This window comes from Anomalospiza imberbis, chromosome 9 (genome assembly GCF_031753505.1).
Source record: "Anomalospiza imberbis isolate Cuckoo-Finch-1a 21T00152 chromosome 9, ASM3175350v1, whole genome shotgun sequence".
Classification (NCBI taxonomy): Eukaryota; Metazoa; Chordata; class Aves; order Passeriformes; family Viduidae; genus Anomalospiza; species Anomalospiza imberbis.
The window spans coordinates 10,259,949-10,280,504 of record NC_089689.1 but is presented as its reverse complement, the minus strand read 5'-3'; the positions used below and the strand labels follow the sequence as shown (position 1 = coordinate 10,280,504).

General features: G+C 36.5%; 1 protein-coding gene across 4 annotated transcripts in view; it reads right to left on the bottom strand.

Annotated features, from left to right (window-relative positions):
• Positions 1 to 20,556, bottom strand: part of CAMSAP2 (calmodulin regulated spectrin associated protein family member 2) — an 81,552-nt gene that overhangs the window by 17,486 nt on the left and 43,510 nt on the right. For 2 of the 4 annotated variants that reach the window (XM_068199625.1, XM_068199626.1), the window contains exons 5-9: positions 17,086 to 17,118; positions 12,831 to 12,972; positions 9,575 to 9,714; positions 1,771 to 1,864; positions 596 to 689 (exon numbers count right to left, since the gene is read on the bottom strand). In XM_068199625.1, the coding sequence (XP_068055726.1) occupies positions 596 to 689; positions 1,771 to 1,864; positions 9,575 to 9,714; positions 12,831 to 12,972; positions 17,086 to 17,118 (503 nt within the window). The remainder of the gene's footprint in view (positions 1 to 595; positions 690 to 1,770; positions 1,865 to 9,574; positions 9,715 to 12,830; positions 12,973 to 17,085; positions 17,119 to 20,556) is intronic. The other 2 variants (XM_068199627.1, XM_068199628.1) reach the window with 1 other exon arrangement.

Genomic DNA, 20,556 nt, shown 5'->3' with positions numbered 1-20,556 from the left:
ATAATATTTTATTTTGTTTCAAATTATGAAACCGTTCTTATTTTGTGAGGTTTACACTTTCTGATTTTCCTCCCCATCAGGAGGCAGTTGGGGTGGGGAAATTAATCACAGCATAAGTATTTATTTTTACCTATTTGAATTTCATGGTACTATACTAACATAACCAAATCAAACTAAACCCATCACTCAGGGTTTTCCTTGCTGTTACCTCAGTTTACTTTCATTATAACCTTTGGAAAATTTGCTGTGAATTCCAGAAAAGCAGCTTCTTCAGAGCAGACCTGGTCAGCAGCTCCACTTGAAATTGCAGAGGAGAAGGCCATGTGACACTTCTGTGCTGAATGCTGAGGATTGTTTTGGACACTGGTAAGAGAACAGCACTGTCCAAGTGTACAAACATGAACAAGCAGCCTGCCATGCAGCAGGGAGGGAGGGCTGAACTATGGGATATTGCACAAAAAACCACAGATTTTATCTTTTAACTCAATCACTGAGCTTTGCAAAAAGGCAAAAAGAAAAAAACAAATTAAAAAATCTGATTTTGAACAGACAGGAGAAGATTGAGGAGATTGTGTTAGTGATTCTCTGACATTACCTTGCTACAAAGTCAGAACCAGATGGACCATCCACATAATTTCTTCTGTTAGCATTCAAGCTGCGAGCAGAAGCTGCATCTTTTGCAGGTTCAGCTGCCAGGAAGAACAAAGTTCAAGTTATTATAGTTTAGTATTCAGTTAAATTACATAGTAAAAAAGCTGCCCAAAATAATCTGAAATAATGATTTTCAAAGATTGAAAGAATTTTCATTGATTCCATTATTTCGTTTAAAACTGTCACTTCCTTTCATCTTTACATCCTCCAAAGCTCCCATACTAGCACTAATTAATGAAATGGAGACTGACAGAATAGACCAGAAAAAGCAAGGGAAGAACTAATACTGAAAAATAAACTAAAAAACAGCTACAAAATTTAAAGGAAACAAACAGTTTTAGCAAAAGTTGTTCTGGAAGAAGTGTTTCTGATAAAAGTTCTCCCCAAACCCTTAGACTGACTAGAAAAAAGGGGTTTTTTTGTCACACCCTAAACCAGTTATTACTATTTAAAGATTTATGTCAGATTTGTATGTGCTATAAAGCTTTAAAATGAAGAAAAGTTATAACTGCCACCCAATGAAAATCTCTTCCTTTAGCAGGGAAAGCCAATCACAGCAATGCTGTGTGAACATTTCAGGTACCTGAAATGTTAGTTACCTGAAAGTAGTCATTAGCAGATCTCAAGAACTATCTGAAAGGTGGACTTTTTAATTTGAGAATTGCTGATGGAAGATGGTGCCTTTGCACTGGGTACAAAATGCAGTTTTACAATTAGCTCTCTATTCACTTTGCCCAGAGTTATGATTCTTTCTCTTGCTATCTTCTCAGCAACACAAGCTCTTCAGGCTAAATTCTGTTCTTGGTTTCGTATTATATTTGTAATTCTTGCATGGGCATAAATGGATTCAAGGCTTGTTTAGGTCAGGAAAATTTGCAAGTGATTATACCACAACAATTTAAATGAGTTTTTGGTAACAGACAACAAAATCTAATTATGATTTATGAGATGAAATGAAGATTTACAATGAAGAAAGAGTACTCCTTTCCTTCTTTAAGGGGGGTTGTACACTGCCAAATCCTGTTAACTAAAATATTCACTGCATCTGTGAACACAATGGCAATCTGTACACACACATATCAAAACATGCATATTAAGGCCAATCCATAACATAATTACCTTGGGGATGCACAACAACACGGGGTTGTACAAATGATGGCTTCACCACTTCAAACCACCAGAACAATTCTGCCATGAACACCATGTAATTGCTCTACGTGAAATAAAAAAGAGATGGAGAGAAACTGATGTTAGAACACAAGCCTGCAAATAAACAGATTAAGCAGCATTTGGTACATGCCTCTGTGTTTCAGCCAGTTTACAATCTCCACTGTTTTTTCAGAAATAGAGAGCAGTGCAACTGATCTGTAGCTCCAATACGTAACTTGACCAGATTGCAACCAATTAGGTTGAAAAGTGTCATAACAAGCATATGCTCAAGCCTGATGTCTTGCAGGGAGGGCAGAGAGGAGCAGAATGGGTGGAAAAAAATGACTGCCAAAGATCAGCCTTTTCCATTAAAAAATAGCAGTGAAAAGCCCATTGCAATGGTAGGCAATGCTTTTTTCAGAGATTTTTAACATGAAAAAATATGGTAGCCCTTTGTTTTAGAAGTTGGAATCTGATTTTGGCTTTTGTGTTAAGTATGTGCTGTTGTCACACTTGTCAAGTTCTACCCAAATTTACAAGCCTTTAATGCAAAAGAAAAAACAGCAGAAGAGTTTCTTGACTGCAGGTTAGAACAAGGTTTTAGCTCCAAAGCTTTATGCACTGCTGATATGTATGTCCCTACTGTATGTTCCCATTATGAAAAGACACAGTGTGAGAGCCACCAGATTAAACATGGGGGGAAAACAGATGAAAAGGAAAAAACAACTGGTGACAAACTGCATCAACAACAACAATCAATAGAGGAAAGCCAGGCAGGAGCAATTGTTTCTGCTGCAAGAACATATGAGGAGTGCAAAAAGCCCAGCAGGTTGTTGGCTGTGGAGGCTAAGGAGTTCAGAGGCCAAAGCTTCTGCATCTTCAGTTCCACTTCATATCTAGAAATATCAACTGAAGGAGATCAGCAAATATCCAGGTTTGAGCCGGCTCAAGCAGGTGCACAGACCTTTGTCACCCGTCTTACAAAGTCTGAAGATGTAAACAATGCTTGTACATTAAACTGGGAAACCATAATTAAACAACTTTTTTAAAGAGTTTCTTCCAAAAATTTGAAACAAAAATGTCATTCTAATTCAAAAACAAACCACAGGCATTAAGGATAAGAAAGTAATTAAAATATTTACTAAAAACCCTTTGATAATAAATGAGATAATCTTAATTCTACATCAGTTTATTTGAAAATACAATTTTGAGTATCTGTTTGACACTTTTGCTTCAGATTTATTTTTTCTGAAGATTTCTATCATAGATAAGCCTATACTTCAGCAAAGGGATACTCAGACCAAAAGCTACTCCTACACTGTACTATATGGTAAAGGGATCAGGCAGATGTTGCATAGTTATTACACAGAAGTTATAAATAGAATAGGAAAAACCCCATTGCTGTTTATTCAGCTTGCCAGAACTGAATGAGGAAAAGTGCATAGCACAATCTTTTCCATTCAAGTAAATGTCAAGCATAGCATTTCAGTATCACACACTGATTTTATTAGGAAGCTTAGACCAAGAAAAACTCAGATGTACTTCTCAGACAAATATGATTTTTAATACTACAATTTCAAAATATTATAAATGCTCTCTGAATATTTTCCCTTTCCCCTTGCCTCTCCTTAAACTTTCGGATTTTTGACTTGATTTTTTAGTAAAAAATTAAATCATTCAATGTTCTAATCATAGTTTGTCCCCATCCAAAATAATATTGCATTTAGATTCTCCAATTTCTCATCTTTATGTTGAAATGCTGCACTTCAACAAAAAATAGACACACAATAGTGCAACTATTTTATGAAGGACAGCTATTCCTTCGGAGAATATCTTCTACGCAGTCCTGAGCTGCTGCAAGACTGTTTTTCTAAAGCCACTGAAGCAGTATTTACTGAACTAAAAATGAAAGTGCTGCACAACCCACTGAGAACAGAGGCTACTTTAGATGTCTGATGGTGAGCCATCATGATGGAAATCACGTTTTCTCACAGGTTATTTTTAGTCAGAACGATCAAAGGGAAAGACTGATGATCAGTAACAATTTTTTTTTTGGAAAAACTAGAAGTGGGTCTGTAGTAATGTTGCTATCCAGGACTCAAAAGAATGTAGATATGATTTCCTTAGATTTTTGCCTTGATTATGGTGATAGAAATTCTAACAGCTTGCCATGTGATTACCACATGCACTTACACACAACAATATTCAGGAGCATAACAGTATTTTAACAGTAATAAAAACTAAGGAAGGTCAGAGCAGTCCAGGCTGGCTCAAGCCCCCTGAACAGCAGATGGCAGACTTGCATCTTCAGAGATCATTATTAGCTAAACACTCTAATTTAATTTAATTTAATTTAATCTCATTTAATTTCAAATACTTCTAATAAGTTATAACCTCCTAATACCTATAGGTTTTAGATCTGTATATTTATAGAATAACCACAATATCATATACACAAAGGATACATATAATTTATTGTCAGGCTTGCATTCACTAAAACTGGGTGTGAGAGCAGCCATAGAAGCTTTAAGAATTTTTTTTTAAATGAACATAAAATACTCTGTGAAATTTTTACCATGATGCACATTAAAATCTCTGTTCAGTGGGCCAGGAAAGGTCATGTCCAGTGCAAATCCTCAGCTTTTTTGTTATACAAGTGCCAACGTAAATGCTTCAAGACTGCAGAAAACTGGAGTGTCACAAACTGTCTCGACAAGGCCAGACTACAGCTGTGTATAACCCAAGCACTACCAGTTTGTCCTCTGTCCTGCCACAGGCTAATAAATGCCACAACAACTCAGTTTTAAAATCCACTATGCCTTGTTTCAGACCAGAACTGAGAGGGAAGAGCAGCTGATTACATCAGTGAACGCAAACCACGCTGCTTCCCTTTAAATAATGAGTCAGGAACATTTGGTCCCTCTCAGGGAGAAACTGTCTCAAAAAACTGTTCCCTGGTTGAATCTTACTTTTAATTCCTGATCCTCAATCGTTTTAACCCAGCCAGATGGGAATGAAATGGCTGAACTGACTCCCACCATCATAATAAGTGCCTCACCAAGCACAGCCAGCTGCTCCCCCAGGTCCTTAAGGGGCTCCAGTTGCCAGTTCAAGCTCAGATGAGCAGCCTGGCTGGCAGTGGGAGGGAAAGCTCTGCAACACGTGTGGACATCGTGCAGCCCTGAATTTCTAGGATTTATCTATGCAATGTATTTGAACGCTATTTTTCATATCTCTGGTGCTGATTACAGCCTCTGCTTATGTTATTTACAAATAAACACCATCAATATTACATCAGAAAGTACAAGCATTCAAAACTGCTCAAGTACAAGAAATATTTTTTAACACAAATCACAGAATGCCTAGGTTGGAAGAGACCTTCAAGATCATCAACCCTTCAGATATTATCTACTGTTCAATTCAGCAGCGGAAAAAAAAAAGGAAGTTCTGGATCTGAATCAAAAAAGATTTGACAGTGCAAATGTTTTTTTCTGCTACTCTGGTTAGTAATCAGGTGCAAAAATAAGGTACCTATTCCATGTGCTTATTTATGATTCTGCAGTTTGGAGTCTGGCCCACATCTAGGTCAGAGGAACGCCCTTTCAGCCAAGACACAGCAATCATCTCTCAGATTTGCGTCATTTCACGTTCTGAAAGCTTTCATTCTAGCAAACATGCCTTCTGCATGAGCTTGGGTGAGCAGCCTCTACAGATCTCGGCACAGAGCAGCCAGGGCAGCAGCATCTGTGCTCAAGGACACGCAATCCCCCCCGCAAGAACCGCGAGGCCCTGCTGAGTGCCCAGGAATCCACACGCTCAGAGCAGCAGGACAGCCTGCTCCTTACAGGACCAGCAGTTATTACAAGCAGACAGAGATTGTATGTATATACACTCCCCAAGGGACAAATGGACCCCTTGAGAAACTTTCTGCACATGTTCCTCAAAGCCACTGGTGGGCCAGTATGAGCCCCTTCTTCTGGGAGACCATGGGGCTGGGCTCCAACCCAGTAAAAATGGCTCTGTGTGTATATGCACGAGCTCCATGAGCAAACGAGCACTATGTGTGAATGGTTATCTCTTAGTAATAACTGAGTCATGCCACTGATAATGGCAGTTGAATTAATAAAAAGTGTTCTAATAGTGTGATCTGAGTCTCACTGTCAATCCTCTACCAGTGAAGAGAGAACGTACATGTGTATATTAAATGAGTAGCAGAAATTTAGGATCACTATCTAAGAAAACAAAACACAAACACACACATTTGTAAAGGCTCGGGTAAAGGAACACTTAGAAAAGGCACCAATTAACAATTGATGCAATGCCAAGTTCCCATGTAAGCTCTCAAATCATGGCAAACACCAAATGGTTCCAGCTGTCAGTCAGTCCCCTCTTTGACAGGTAACCTCCTAAATGACTTGTTCTTAGATTTGAAGCCTATGGCCCTACTAGAATAAAGTGGCAGAGAATGATCTAAAATTATCAAGAATATAATCAGTTACAACCAAAGATGTTTTTTAACTCTTTTAGAAATAATTTCCATGTATCTCATGTGACAAATGGAACATGCAAGATGTTTATTTTAATTCTTTCTCTTCAGTGGCCATACAACTTCCATATAGTAATTATACATTCCACTGGACAACCAAAGCACAAGTGCTACCTACCTCCTATTATATGACAGTGCTAATCAGCTGCTGGGACAAAGCAATAAATAAGTCTTTAGGGTTCTGCAGGGTGCTTCATACTTCTTCTCATGGCACCTTATGCAAGGTTTTCTATCTCTACAGATTTGTTCTTTGAAAAGGCAATACAAGTGCGTGTCAAGTCACAATAAAACAGTTCCTTCAGCTCTGTGTACTTTCCCAGATACAGGTGAAGAACAAGATACTTAAAAATATATCCTGTCTGAAGATAAAACTGCTTACAGGAAAAGGGCAAAAAAGCAATCTGCACAACTAAAGACAGACTCAATATTTCTATTATTTCTGCTTGTTAAATATGCAGGGAGGATTCAGAAAACATTGTGATTATTTTTATGTAATCACTCTCTACTTGTGTTTGTCTGTCTCAAAGGAAAACAACCAAGAACTGGTATGGTCCCCTGTTGGTGCCTCAAGCATCCATGGAATGTATTGAAATATTTTTTCTTTAGTATCAGTAGCCCTGCCTTAGTAAACATCTTATGAAGAACTTTACAAATGTATTTTTCTGTGAGGAGAAGAAATAGGCAATAAGGAGCAACAAAACTTTCTGCTTCCTTTGATTATGACACATTAAAGCTGTCTAGAAATCCAGACAAAGCTTATTTCTCCTCTGTGCTAAACGTGAACTAAGCCAACAGTTTCATCTGCTGGAAAATCTGAGAGCCTCTATCAAAGACTTTGGATGCTTAAGTGAAGTCACTGTGTTTCTGTGCATTTTGATGGAAAAACCAAAAGCAGGCAGTGTCACCTTGGTCAAGTGCTGCACTAAATTTCTGCATCATATCCTATCTCTAAGCTCCCTTGATTTAATGTACCAGGACAGTGCAGGGTGCCCTGGGAAGAATGTAAGGTATGCAGTTTGTGCTGATCATTTCAGAAGAAGTTCTGCTCTCTTCCTTCTCAAGAACCTGCAGCAAGCCAGCATATCCACTGTAATTTCTAGGACCACACAAAGCACAGCACTGTAATTGCAAAAACTCTGCTGTGATTTTTTTCTTGAGGCTTTTTCCAGTAAGGTATCAGCAGTTGGTATTTTTTACTTTTTCTGTCACCACTAGGAATGTAAGAGATTTTTAAGCCGAAAGCACAGTGGCACCTACTGTGCAGTATGAGCCACTCTGAAAACAGACAGGAATTTCTACTGATTAACAAACACACACATCTATAAATCCTAAGACTTCATACTATGTACATTTTGCAGGCTGAGATGAGTAGCTTCCACAAAATAGTATAACTCAATGTGCAGTATTTAAAATATCCATTTACAATACAAGTTTTTTTAAAGTGACAATAAAATTCATTGGAGAATAAGCACATTTATTAAAACTAACTCCAATCAGATGCACTGGAAAACTAAGGAGGAACTCCTTTAACAATGAATTTATTTCTAAAGCAAATTAATTCTTAACTCTGGAAAAACAGAGTTTACAGCACTAGCTGAAGTTTCCATGCCAAGTTTTAGAAGAAAAACTTGGCAGCCTTGCTTTGTGGCATTTACATCTAAATAAGCATCCATGCCACAGCAACTTGTAAAAACATGATCACAAAAGGGCTTTCTCAGATCTAGAAATACTCTAACTCTTTGAAAAAACTCTAAATCCTATCTAACCAGTGTTCAGAAACAGCAAAATCACTAAGTTAAAAGTGCAAAGTCTGATGCATTGAGATGTTGACAAAATATTTACTGTGGGTTTTTTTTTTTTTATTTAAGCTTTCTAGTGCATAGTTGTTTAAGAAATAATTCGAGCCATTACTATAAAAATGGTGTGAATAATTGTCATGAATCAAAACAAGAATGATCAATTGCATTTATTCCATGTATCTGTAAGCAGAGAGAAGCCATCAAAATGCAGTGGAGGAGTCCTGCTGGAGACCCCTGAGTGTGGCTGTAGCACTAGGAGGTGCAGCCAAGGCAGACTGCAATGCAGCAGACTTCAGCAGCACGTAGGTAGATCACTGCATGTGAAATTCAACAGCACCAAAAGCTGGCTGAAAGCACCCACTACACAGCTTTGCATACACAAAATAAACCAGCAACAGCTACGTAGTCTAGACTTAGGTCCTACTGCCTTACTCACCCTGGCAGCTCATTACTTATTTGAAAAGGATTGGGTTCAACCCTACAGGAGACAAAGCTGTATTCAAGCTCTGGCCTCTGTGACTCTGCTTGTGAGATTGCTAGAAAATCATAAAAGCAGTGAAATGACCCAGATATTTAGAAACCAATTACATCCCATCTGCAATGGATATGCTGACTTCAGAAAAATAATATTTCATTCCCTAAAGGCAAGCCAACAAGAATCTTAAGCAAATGAAGTGTGTTTTATATAGAAGAAAGTCTTGGTGAAACATAATAATGAAAAATTAAATTTACAATTAGGCAAGAAATCATTCAGTTGCTCATTTCTTTCTTCACAGGCTTAAAGAACTACAGAATAATGTTTTATTTTCCTCTTTCTAAAAGAGTAAAATCTTAGATTGATGGAATATAATTAATTGCTTATTCAAACAACTGTATTTGTTGGAATTGTGTTACTGCTTGTATTTGGGACATCAAATCATTGGTTTTTCAAAAAAAATTAACTCAGAAATTTACACTTTTACAAAAGCAAAAGAGCTTTAAGATTAAAACCCATTAAATTGTGTATAAAGAAATGAGCAAGAACAGTGAGCAATAATTCCATAAACAAATTCTCAATATTTCCACCCTTTGTTAAGGCCTTGATACATTTAAACTAATGCAGATCACTATTATATTTCAACAGAAATATTGCAGATTACAGACTTCAACCATTAATAAATAAGAAAGAAGATAAAGTGGGAAATAGTTTTGCACAAAATCAAAGTTTTTACAAATCCTTTCACAAATGCTTCTTAAAAAATACTTCGAAATGACTAGGAAAACATAATGGCCAAAAGAAGGTGGCTTTTCATTCTGCTGAAGTTTGTGTCTTGCATGCTACGTCACAAGAGAAGCCATACAGCAGCAGACTAAAAAAGACTAAACTTATCATTAACAAAATAGTTCTGTGGATGTTGCTTGCAGTTTTATTTAATTATTTTATTTTTACCTTTATTGAAGAAGCTGCATAGAGCATATCCTCAAGACTGAAATGGCAACACTGGTTGAGGTATTCCTGACAAAATTCTTGAATCAACTGTAGATTATACAGGCTGTCAGCCAAAGACATTGTATCTTTCAAACAAATATCTAAAAAGGAAGAAAACAAGCAAATATTAGATACAACTACAGATTTGCAAAAAAGTACTTTTTGGCTTTTACAGATTCAGGAGCATTTACTGGATAACTTCAGACATAATTTCTGTCCCACCCCTCCCCACCAGAGATGTTTATTTTTCTAATTCAGAAACAAAAGAAATTATTAATTTACTTTTTATCTTTGCATTTCTAAATATTTAGATATTTTTGTGAGAATTAATTGTTTTTCACTGTTGAGAAGTGAATTTCTGTTTTGCCTTTTGTGAAAATCTAAGTTATTCTCTCACCCCAACTATTTCCATGTAATGAAAAAATACATTTAATCACTAATATATTTTATTTTATAATTAGATTTTCTATAGAGCAATGGCAGTAAGAAATAAACACATTTTTGCATCCATATCTCTGTACATATTAGCTCTTTGTCTTTAAACAGGGACCCAAGAGCACATTTTAGCATCAACAAGCCTGAATCTTCACAAAAAACCAGCCTGGTCTTAGGTATTCATGTTTGTGGACTGAGATGTTTGAGATGAGATTTTCCAAGGAGCTGCAGGCTGTTATATGAATTATCATTCTCTGTTTGAAAGTGCTATTTAAAGACAAAGAAGTGGTGGCTGTGAACAGACTTGTGCAGTTCCACAGTAGTCTCTGACTAGTATTTAAGCCCAGATAGTCTCTGTTGTCTTTTTATAACTGCTTCTTGGAAAGGTAAGTAGCAATAATAAGTCTCATGAAAAAAAGACAGTCCTCTTAAAAAAAAGGACTGGAGAATTAAATATACTTCCAGAGCATGCATCAGATTTTATTCCTAAAAAACAATGTATAACAGAACTCCACGTAAGTTTTGAATTGTTAAGGATAAAATGTTTCTTCATAAAAGGAATCTGCTTTGATCCCAGGAGCATAAGGATTCTTACACTGAAGAAAATCAGACATAGTCCATAATTGCAAATCCACAGATGATGATCAATAGGAAAAAATGTTTGACTAAACTGACTGAAATGAGATTAAATTCAGAAATGCAAAATGTGAAGTCATACATTTGAATCTAATAAAATTCTAATGTGATTCACTGACTCAAGGTGATATGGAGCAGGGAGTTATCAGGTATTAGCCAGTGTAAACATCTGTGCCTTTGGCATCATGCAGCTATGGAAAAAACAAACATGATGCTAAAACCTATCAGAAAACTCATTTCCAGCAGTGACAGAGAAGCACTGCACAAGGCAGGAATGGGATGTCAGTCTGGATTTTTCTGTACAATTACAACCATCCATAGTCAAGAATGGTAAACCCAAACTGAACAAGCTGCAGAGGAAAGCTATTGAGGATAACAATGAGAATGGAAATCCACTTCAAGGGAGACTGAAAAGGCTTGGTTCAGTAGCCTGGGCTAAAACAAGAGGAAGAAAACAAATCAAAAATGTGAACATCATATTAGGAACTATTCAAACCAAAGGATACTGATGCAGGAACAAAGGCACATAAGACAGCTTACAGGCATACTTAGGTAAAAACGAAGAATGAAATTTAAAATCATGTCAAAAAGTGGAATAGTGGGTAAGAAGAGTACAGATTTTCAAGAGTTTGACAGTTTTAAGATAGAACAAGATAAATTCATGGAAGTGATTATATAATTTTGTACAATAGTCAACTTCTTGACTCAATGGGAATTCTTTGTAGCTCTGTATTCCTTCAAGGAAACCTTAAAGATTTGAAAGTGAAATGAAGACTTAATGAGAAGAATTTATCTATTTCAGACTACAGAGAACCCTGGAATACTTTTTTCTTTTTTGTTAATGCATTTTTAAGCATTTTTGCATATGTATTTTTATTACTTGCCTTCTTCAGTTTCAGTACAGAACCAAATCTCAGTAAAATTCAACATGCATCAAAAATTATATTACCTAAGTACAAGGAAGATGAGCACAATCTTATTAAAGTGTTTCCAGTTGGTTTGGAGTACCTATGAATTTATTTCTGAGACAATGACATGCACATTTGCATCTTTAGGGAAGATGATGTCACCTAACAAGAATATTAAAGCTAAAGTCCCAAAGATGACATGTGCCTTGCCCTGTTCAAAGCCAGGTGTTGGAGGAAGGTGCTGGTCACGCAAGGCACACAAGACCTTCCAGAGTGTTTGTGTTCTCAGCCATGCTGGAACAGGACAGAGGCACCAGGTGTTACCACAGTCAATACCACCCAAGTTTTAACTCTTCCCTAATCACATATAATAGTATGCATTTGGCTGCAATGTTTATGTAAATTGAAAATTCTATGTATCAAAATTCTCAAGTTGCAGAAGAAAGATGAATGAATGCATCTTTGTGCCTTTCATCTTCAATGCCTCCTGTGCTGGAAGCTCCCTATAAAGTGGTTGTGAATATGAATTCCAGATTTCAGTCCTTAGCAAGCTCTAAACCCTTCTTCATATTCCTGTATTCCTCAGGATGTTTCTGTATTAGTGTTCCCACGACATCAAAGGTATCATAGAAAGAACACAGGCAGAAAATGATGGGTGTTAGCTGCCAACACATTCTACAGCTCTTAGTTGCCAAGAGGAAGGTATAACTTTACCAGGCTGCTGAGCAAAAGAATGAGATGAAGCTGCTTATCATCACAGACAATTGCTATTATAGAACAGCATGACACCGATACATTCTACACTACACATTTTTGGTTACTCTGTAAATGATCCAGGTAGGTCTCAGATGAGCTAAAAGCCCGGAACACAGAGCAACTATTTGCCATGCAGTGAAGCTATGCAGAGCCCAACTCTAAACTCTTACATGTTTTACATCTGTAACTGCTCAGATGCACAAAAAGCACTTATGCAGCTCCAAGAATAAGAGTTTTGCAGGTAGTTTCAAGTATGTTGATTTTAGTGAGGCAACATAAAACCAAGCACACCAAGGAAGGACATCTGGGCTCCTTTTATTTAAATGTAAAAAGAAATAGGCACAAAGTTTATATTAAACCCACCACACTCAAATTATGCCTGCTGAATACTGCATTTAAGCACCTTCCTTCACACAGTTCTCAAACACAAACATTTAAACTTTTATGGCATGTATACAAGCCAAGAGACATGGCAGACATACCCTCCAGTTTAATGATATCTGGACAGTAGAAGTGGATCAGGGCTGCTAGAGCACACCCATCTGTACCATCCTTCAGCAGATTCTCCACCAAAGGAATGCAGGGCAGCTGCTTCAGCAACGTTTGCTCCTTCCGGTAACGAGCCTACAATTTCAAATGGAGAAAATTAGAGAAACAAAAGCTCTGAAAGATGAAGAAACATATTCATACTGTTAGTGAAAAAGCAATATTCAAGAAATAGCTGAATATTCTCAGAATTATATTTCCTAAAACTATTCATGTCATGCTACATTTTGCATAGGATAATATAATATCTAATGTTCTAATATCTAATAATTATCTTAATAATACCTAAGAGGAAAGGAACAATGCTAATACTGAGCTTAGTCTTCAAAATTATCAAGTTTTGATGATCTCTCTATAGCACACTAAACTAAGTAACATTCTATACCTTAATTAGAATGTAACAGTCATTATTATACAATCAAAAATGATCTGTGTGCAAACACAGTGAGACAAGTCCTTAGCTACTGCAGCTACTGCCAGTTTACTGGCAAGTCACACGACTCTGAAGTTAACACACCTAAGTATCTTGCCCAAAATCTTACTCGTATAACTGACTTAATGACAAATTCAGAAACAAGGAAATCTGCATTTGATCAACTCCATTTTTATTACTAGCATGTGTAAGCAGTCATAAACATAGAGAAATATAAATGGTCAACTGCATGGGTTATGCCCATGCAGTAACCCAGCAATAAATGGAAATATTTCAAAAATCCAGTCAGCATACAAAGAGATCATTAGGTTAGAGTACTGATATAGCATTTATCTGCAGTGAATATATTTTCAATGGGTTGTGGGGTTTTTTTTGTGATAGCAGAGGAGGGCTTACTGAAAAAATGGACTTAACATCTTTCCTATTTTTCCACTTCTTCCTGGGAAAACAAACAAAGGTGGAAGAAAGTGGTATAGATTTTAATTTGTTAGTATTATTTACCAAGACCTTTTTAAAACAGTGGTGAAGGGTTACTGCCATATTTACACCACAGAACTACTTATAAGCAGTAGAGTGTTTCTGAGTTAACATTATGCTATTTAAATGCATCTATACACACTGAACTGCAAGTCTCCCTGTAGGGACTCTCAGAAGTTTTGGTGGAAATCACTCTTCCCAGCAAGGCAAAAACTGACTGTTCCTACCTCCTACTCTCCACCTTTTGGCTGTGCTGGAGCAATTGCTGATGGGGCTGTACCAAAACCATTGGTCCAGCTACAGCAACTCTCTCCTTTGCTTCTGCAGTGAATGAGTGCATGAGCAGGGAGGGAGGTTTTATGTGGGGGATAGGAATTGTTTAAGCCATCTGTGCATGCAAAAAGGTCTGTGGAACTACAGACTAACCCTGAGGGCTGTACTTACTGTCACTGGATTTCTGTCAAGGATCACATGGCATTATTTTAGTGAATGTCAGTGTCCCCTAACTGGCCTAAGAACTAAAAGCCTAATCTGGCAACAGCAGCCACATCAATTCTAGAAAAATAAAGGGCCCAGAGAACTTATACCTCAACCAATTAATATTTAAAAAAACCCCTGAGACGTAGTTGTTACTTCATGCTTTTAGTGTAGTCATATTTGTGTGCCAAATACGCTTTTTAAAAATGAAAATCCCATTTCTGTGTGCTAGAGGAAACATTAACACCAAACAAAAATCATGTTCCTGCTGTGCATTATTAATATTCTTTTCTCCATGTACTTAATGTTCCCTAGTATCTCTAATGAAATAGGCCAATTATAATTGTAGTGAAAGTTTAATCTCTCTCACTCTATGGCAATCAAGTGACCTGCTATGATGAAAACGCTCTAAATTTCAAATTCCATGATATTATGCCCATGTATGACCTCCTCAGCATGACTGAAATTAAGTCTATGAAATACCACAATTTAACTATGATTAAGCAACAATAATGGTAACAGATACAGGATACAGATGGATTGAACATCATGATTCTACAAGCTCTGTTTAATTTATATATTCTTTTGAATAGTATCTTTTAATGGAGTATTCAAAAATATTGGTAATTGACGATATAGTGGTGTTGCACAGTAAATCCTGTGAAAAAGTACACTGCACTTTGATGATGCCTTCACTGGCCTCATGAATACTGCCCACCCATGCTAGAAACTGTGTCATATCTTTGAAGTGGACACAGAGGATTTAAGTCATTGTAGAGAATGCCAGGCACATTACTTCAGGAAAGATAAACTCATATAACCTGATCTGCTAGGTTCATTAGTGTATACCAGGCATCATGTTTCAATTTGGTTGAAAAGATAAAAGAAATTATACTAAAAAAATGAAAGACACTGATAATTGCACTGTATTTAAAATAAACTTCCATCTGAAGAAACTTTTCTCATCAGCTGCAGTACTTGCTACTATATACATATATGCAATAATGCAAAAGGTGAACTTCTACTTCATAAAGCTCTAGAGCTAATTGAAACATAAATGCTAATACAGGCATCTTGTTTCTGAGATCCTAAACCATCCTGATTTAGCATCTTTGAGCTTATTCCACTTAACCTAGTCTAGATATAGTTGAGACACTTGCCTAGAAACAAGGTCAGCTGAAGATGAACCAACAGCACAACAGCTCTGTCATAAGTGCTTGTGTGTATTCAGAGCTAATGATTAAAAATGAATGCTCTTACATATTTACCATACAGTAGATAACATGTTATAAATGTACTTATCAGAGTTTTTAGCTGCCTCTCTGCTCAGGAATATCTGTCACTATGAATTGTGCTCTATTCTAAAGGGGAGAGACAGAAGATGGCTGAAGTGATAGAGCAGCCTGAATATTATCAGTAGCACTTGGGGTTTAACTGCATCTCTACTGAGCTAACAACACAAAGTAACATAAACACCACTAGTTCAAGTTGTTTACAGATAACTGGCAGGCAAACTGGAGTTAGCTTCTCAACAGATGGAGTATTTTAGAATTGAATATCATTTTTATGCAAAGGAAGATACTAGTAAACCAACACCACAGACAAAAACAACACAGACATTCTGAAACTGTTTTCAAGTAGCCTTACTTTGACAAAATAAGACAAAAAATTTGTGATATCGTGGTCCCTCTTATATATTTTCTGCATTGTTCCCTCCAATTAGTTACACTACCTTAACTCCAGAACAAAATTAAAGGGCTGTATTGTGAAGAGCAGAGTGTCTGTGTGTCACAGCAGTAACAGATACCTTTATAGAGCAATTGCCCACAGACACTGCCAGGAGGCTGAACACTGCTGAGGCTGCTGGAGACAGCAGCTCTAAACTACTTTTCCAGACACAGAGTAATTCTTCTTGTTGCCTACATGCAACTGCCTTGTTATTTTCAATTTCTTTTGCAATGTAAGAACAGTGTTTCATTAGTTATGGCAACAGATATCTGAGGGACTGCTAGATCAATTATTCGGTAATCTTTAGAGCAATGACAGATGGGAATTAGGTCTTTGGAATTCAGATCAGAAGTATGCAATTCTGCATATACCTGAACAGCTGTTCCCAGCCAAACCTTGCCAAATAAACAACCTGAATGCACATCAAGTGTGAATTCCTACATGATAGAGGAAAGTAAAGATAACCCCAAGGTGACATAGCACAGAGAAAACAAATTTTATATTATTGCAGACATGAAAAAAAATTTTATTACTTTTAGTGAAATTATAGTCTCACTAAAAGTAGGCTGCTTTGGGTCATTTTGTGTGGGGAGAGATTAACAGCAGTCTTAAATCAGCTAAAAAATGGGGAAATCTAGATGAATGGTGTAATGGTTGCATATGCTTAGAATAAATAAGATTTCAGATTGCATGTAGCATCAACAATCAAAAGCTACTTCTGCAAGTCCTTTTTTAGAAGACAACTGATATCAAACAGCATGTGTTTACTGAAAGTTCATGAAAAGGTAATTTATAAGTGTGCATTGGACATGAATTAATAACAGGTAGCACTGCCTTGTACAAACCTACTGACTGCTTGAAAAGTAATTCCTTATCCAGCATCATATCTCACATTTCTTTTGCACAGATTACCTTGCAAAACAGGCTTCTGCAGGTATGCACTCCTTTGCAGGGCAATCTCTTATAAAATTATCTCAAACAGATAAATGAAATGAATGATTAGACTAGCATGACATGGACAAAGCCATTCCCAAAATAAGCAATTTGATCAAAGTGAAGCAGTTGGGCAAACTTACAGGAACCAGTTTCCAAAACCATTTGGTAGGAGACTTCAGAGGAAGCAGTAGGAAAAAAGGATAAAAGCAAAAAGCAAAGAAAAAAAAAAAAAGGAACATTTTATCAGATTTCGTAAATTACTTTTATAAAGCAATTTTCTTTAACATTCTCAGTTTTGTATAACAGTGATTTAATGGCAAGCATAAGTGCACTGTAACCTCTGCATATTGAGCTAATTAGCAGCAATAACACTGGAGAAATATGTCTGCACTCTTTGTAGATGAACATTATAATTTTCCCACATGAACAGCTAAGATTGTCAGATCAATGCAGTTTTATGAAATGCTTTCACACATCTAATGGTACTCTACATATGCAATCCGACTGAAGAATTCATTTGAGACTTGAAGTCATGATATCACAAGTATCAAAATGAACTCCAGCAGCACACATGGGGAAGCAGGGAAGCTAAAGCAATGAAAAAAGGCATAAACACGCTGTAGTACAGTACACCCAACTGCAGTGAAGCTTGTGTTAGGTTCTTCAAGCCAACAGTAACATTCAACAATATTTTTAAACAATCATATGACAGTTTTCTGGACAACAGGTACAGGCAGTTATATTTTTACAGTGACAAATCACATTAGCATCAGCTGCATGATGTGCAATGACCTGAAATGTAGATGGAGTTTTGACTACTGGCAGAGGAATTATCAGAACTAATACATAAGCCTCTAAACTCCTACACAATCAAAAAAATACTAATCTGAAGCACACTGATTTTTTTCTGCAATTCTGTGCACTACTCTGGCATAATACTTCTAGTATTAAGAATAAAAATATTATGTACCAGTACTATAAATACACACAGAAAATGTCACCACTCCATCGATTTCATTGTAGAAAAATAAAAATCAAACCCACTACTAAAGGGCAGGAAACAATTTATTTTGTTTTTAATGAAGATAGATATTTTCTGGAAATGGTAAAAATGCAGTTTAAAACTACCGCAGAACAAACTGCTATGGAATCCTGTTATTTTATGTAGTTGTTAAAATACTGTGCTTCTATAAAACCTTGAAAGCAACTGTAGTACTGATACAGAGCTTTTATGGAAAAAAGCTATTGTGCACTAATGGGTGTGCGGTAATAACACAGCTATTCTCAACATCCTTCTCCTCCATTTCAGTGGAGTGTAGCAGGAAAGAATCCCAAAGGCACGTAGAAGAAATCAACTACAAGATGCATGTCAGCTGTGGCTCTGGACATTGCTGTCACACCCTTTACACAGGATTCAGTTTCTCTTAATCTCACTGAAAAATAATCAATGTATGGAAAACCATGGAAATTTGAAAACAAATTATCTTAATTTTCAACTGCAATCAGGAATTGTAAACCGTATCATAAAGCAAAGTTTTGGCTAAATTGGCTGAGATCAGACCTAGGCTGCCTATTATTCTATTCAACATTGACAGGAACATTGTTCCTGTTCCTTGCATTTGTCAAAGTGCAGTGTATTTCAGACCTGGACTCAAAAAGTCCACCAATGTCTATTTAATGCTAGGCTGAAGAAGTACTCTTTGGAAAAAAGCACACATTCATTTCAATTCCGAAGAACGGCTCTCCCTAACAGTAACAACTCAAAACCACTAATCCAATATATATTTTTATTTATCCACTTGGTTGAAACTGTGATTGAGATGATTATGAATTTGCTTCCAAGGGGTGAAAGACTTAAAATTTAAATTCAAACATACCGTAAGATTTATAAGTATACATTTTCTAAGCCACATAAAGGAAAAGAGATTAAAGAAAAGCTGAAGTCTCTTGGACAACCTGGGAATTTAGTGGCTGTTGAACTGTCACTTCAGATCAGCAAGAATAAACTTTTTTGCCCTAGAACTTGACAAAAATCAGTCACTATGAAACAAATTAAGCAAAGAATCCTGGCTGACTTCTTCCCAATGTTTAAAATAACAACAACAAAATCTAAATAAAAACCCACGTAACAACCAACCAAACAAAAAAAAGCTGAAAGAACAAAATAGTCCTACAGGTTGAGAGCCTATGGTTTTACACTATGATTTTTCCCCCTCAACAAAAAGCTTGAAACATGGCTATGATAAATTTATTTCCACATAAACTCATCGTATGGTGCCAAAACACGGTAGTCATGCCTTTCATTAACTGCTTGTTTCTGCTATCTTCCTTGCACCATCATTTGTGTTCATGCAGCTGTGCACTGATTGGATCAAGAAGCTGAGTCTGCTGCAAACTTTCCTTCTTGACAGGTTAGCTTTTGGTAGCAGTGTGGATTTATGAAACATTACATTCTAGTGGAAAGTGGAACTACAGTGTTAGTGTTTTACCTTCACACAAGAGGTTGCACTGTTTAAACTGATCTTACAAAAAGTTTGAAGAATTCAGGTACTTAAATGAAGTTACATTTGTTTCTCTCATAGGATTTGCATTTGACTTAAATCTGTTAAGACTGATTCAGTCTAAACCACAGAAGTAGACAAAAGAACAACATGTTTTTGGAAAAGCTCCAACTACACTGAAAACCAGCAATTTAACCAGTGCAACTGTACATTCACTACAAATTATTCAGTGGAAGCCTGAAAATCAAAGCTATTTACTACAAAACTTGAAATCCTAATTCTGAAAAGAGATGCAGAGACTCTACCAGAAAAAAATGAGGTTACCACAAATCACCAGCTGATCAAGGTCCAAGAGTACTACCTGGAACTAAAAATCATACACACTCCTTCCTCTCTTATCTTCTACAGACAGCTAGTAGCAGAAGACAGGGAAAGAAAACAAAAGCAACCTCATAATCTGTTAATACTGATTTTATCTATCCAGACATAGAAAACAGGTATATCTTATAATCTGTAGTATCCAATAATCTCTATTTGATGTTTAAACCTTTTGTAAATGTAGAAATTTAATCTTCATTGCAAAAAGAGTCATCATAGTTCTATAACAAAACAGTAACACATTTTGGCATGCTTGAGGGCTACACTGAAATTATTTTTCACAACTGATTATTTTAAAATTTACATGTAAACTCTGTTTCACCTTATAGGTACCTAATTTTCCTGCTTCTTGGGTAGAAATGAAACCTAAAGAAGAGCTTTCCCTATTGACTAAAATGATGTATTCTTCCCATGTTTGCTTGGCCATCTCTAATCCGCAGAAGGGGCATTCAGAATTTAAATTTATTTCAGGTTCAAGACCTGACCATACCTTGGAAACTCTGAAACTTAAATAAACAAAGGTTTTGTCTAGAAAAGGGAGATAGCAAAGCTTCTTAAATTTTCATATAGAGTTCACCACTTGAACTGCTAAATGCCTTGGTAACATGGAGAACATAAATTAAAAAGCCCCAGGCTGAAAATGATGGTGGAAGCCAGAAAAGGTGAACAATGGATAATTCGAGTTCCCCTTCATGCTAAGCTTTAAAAAACAAATAGAAACAGCAATTAGAA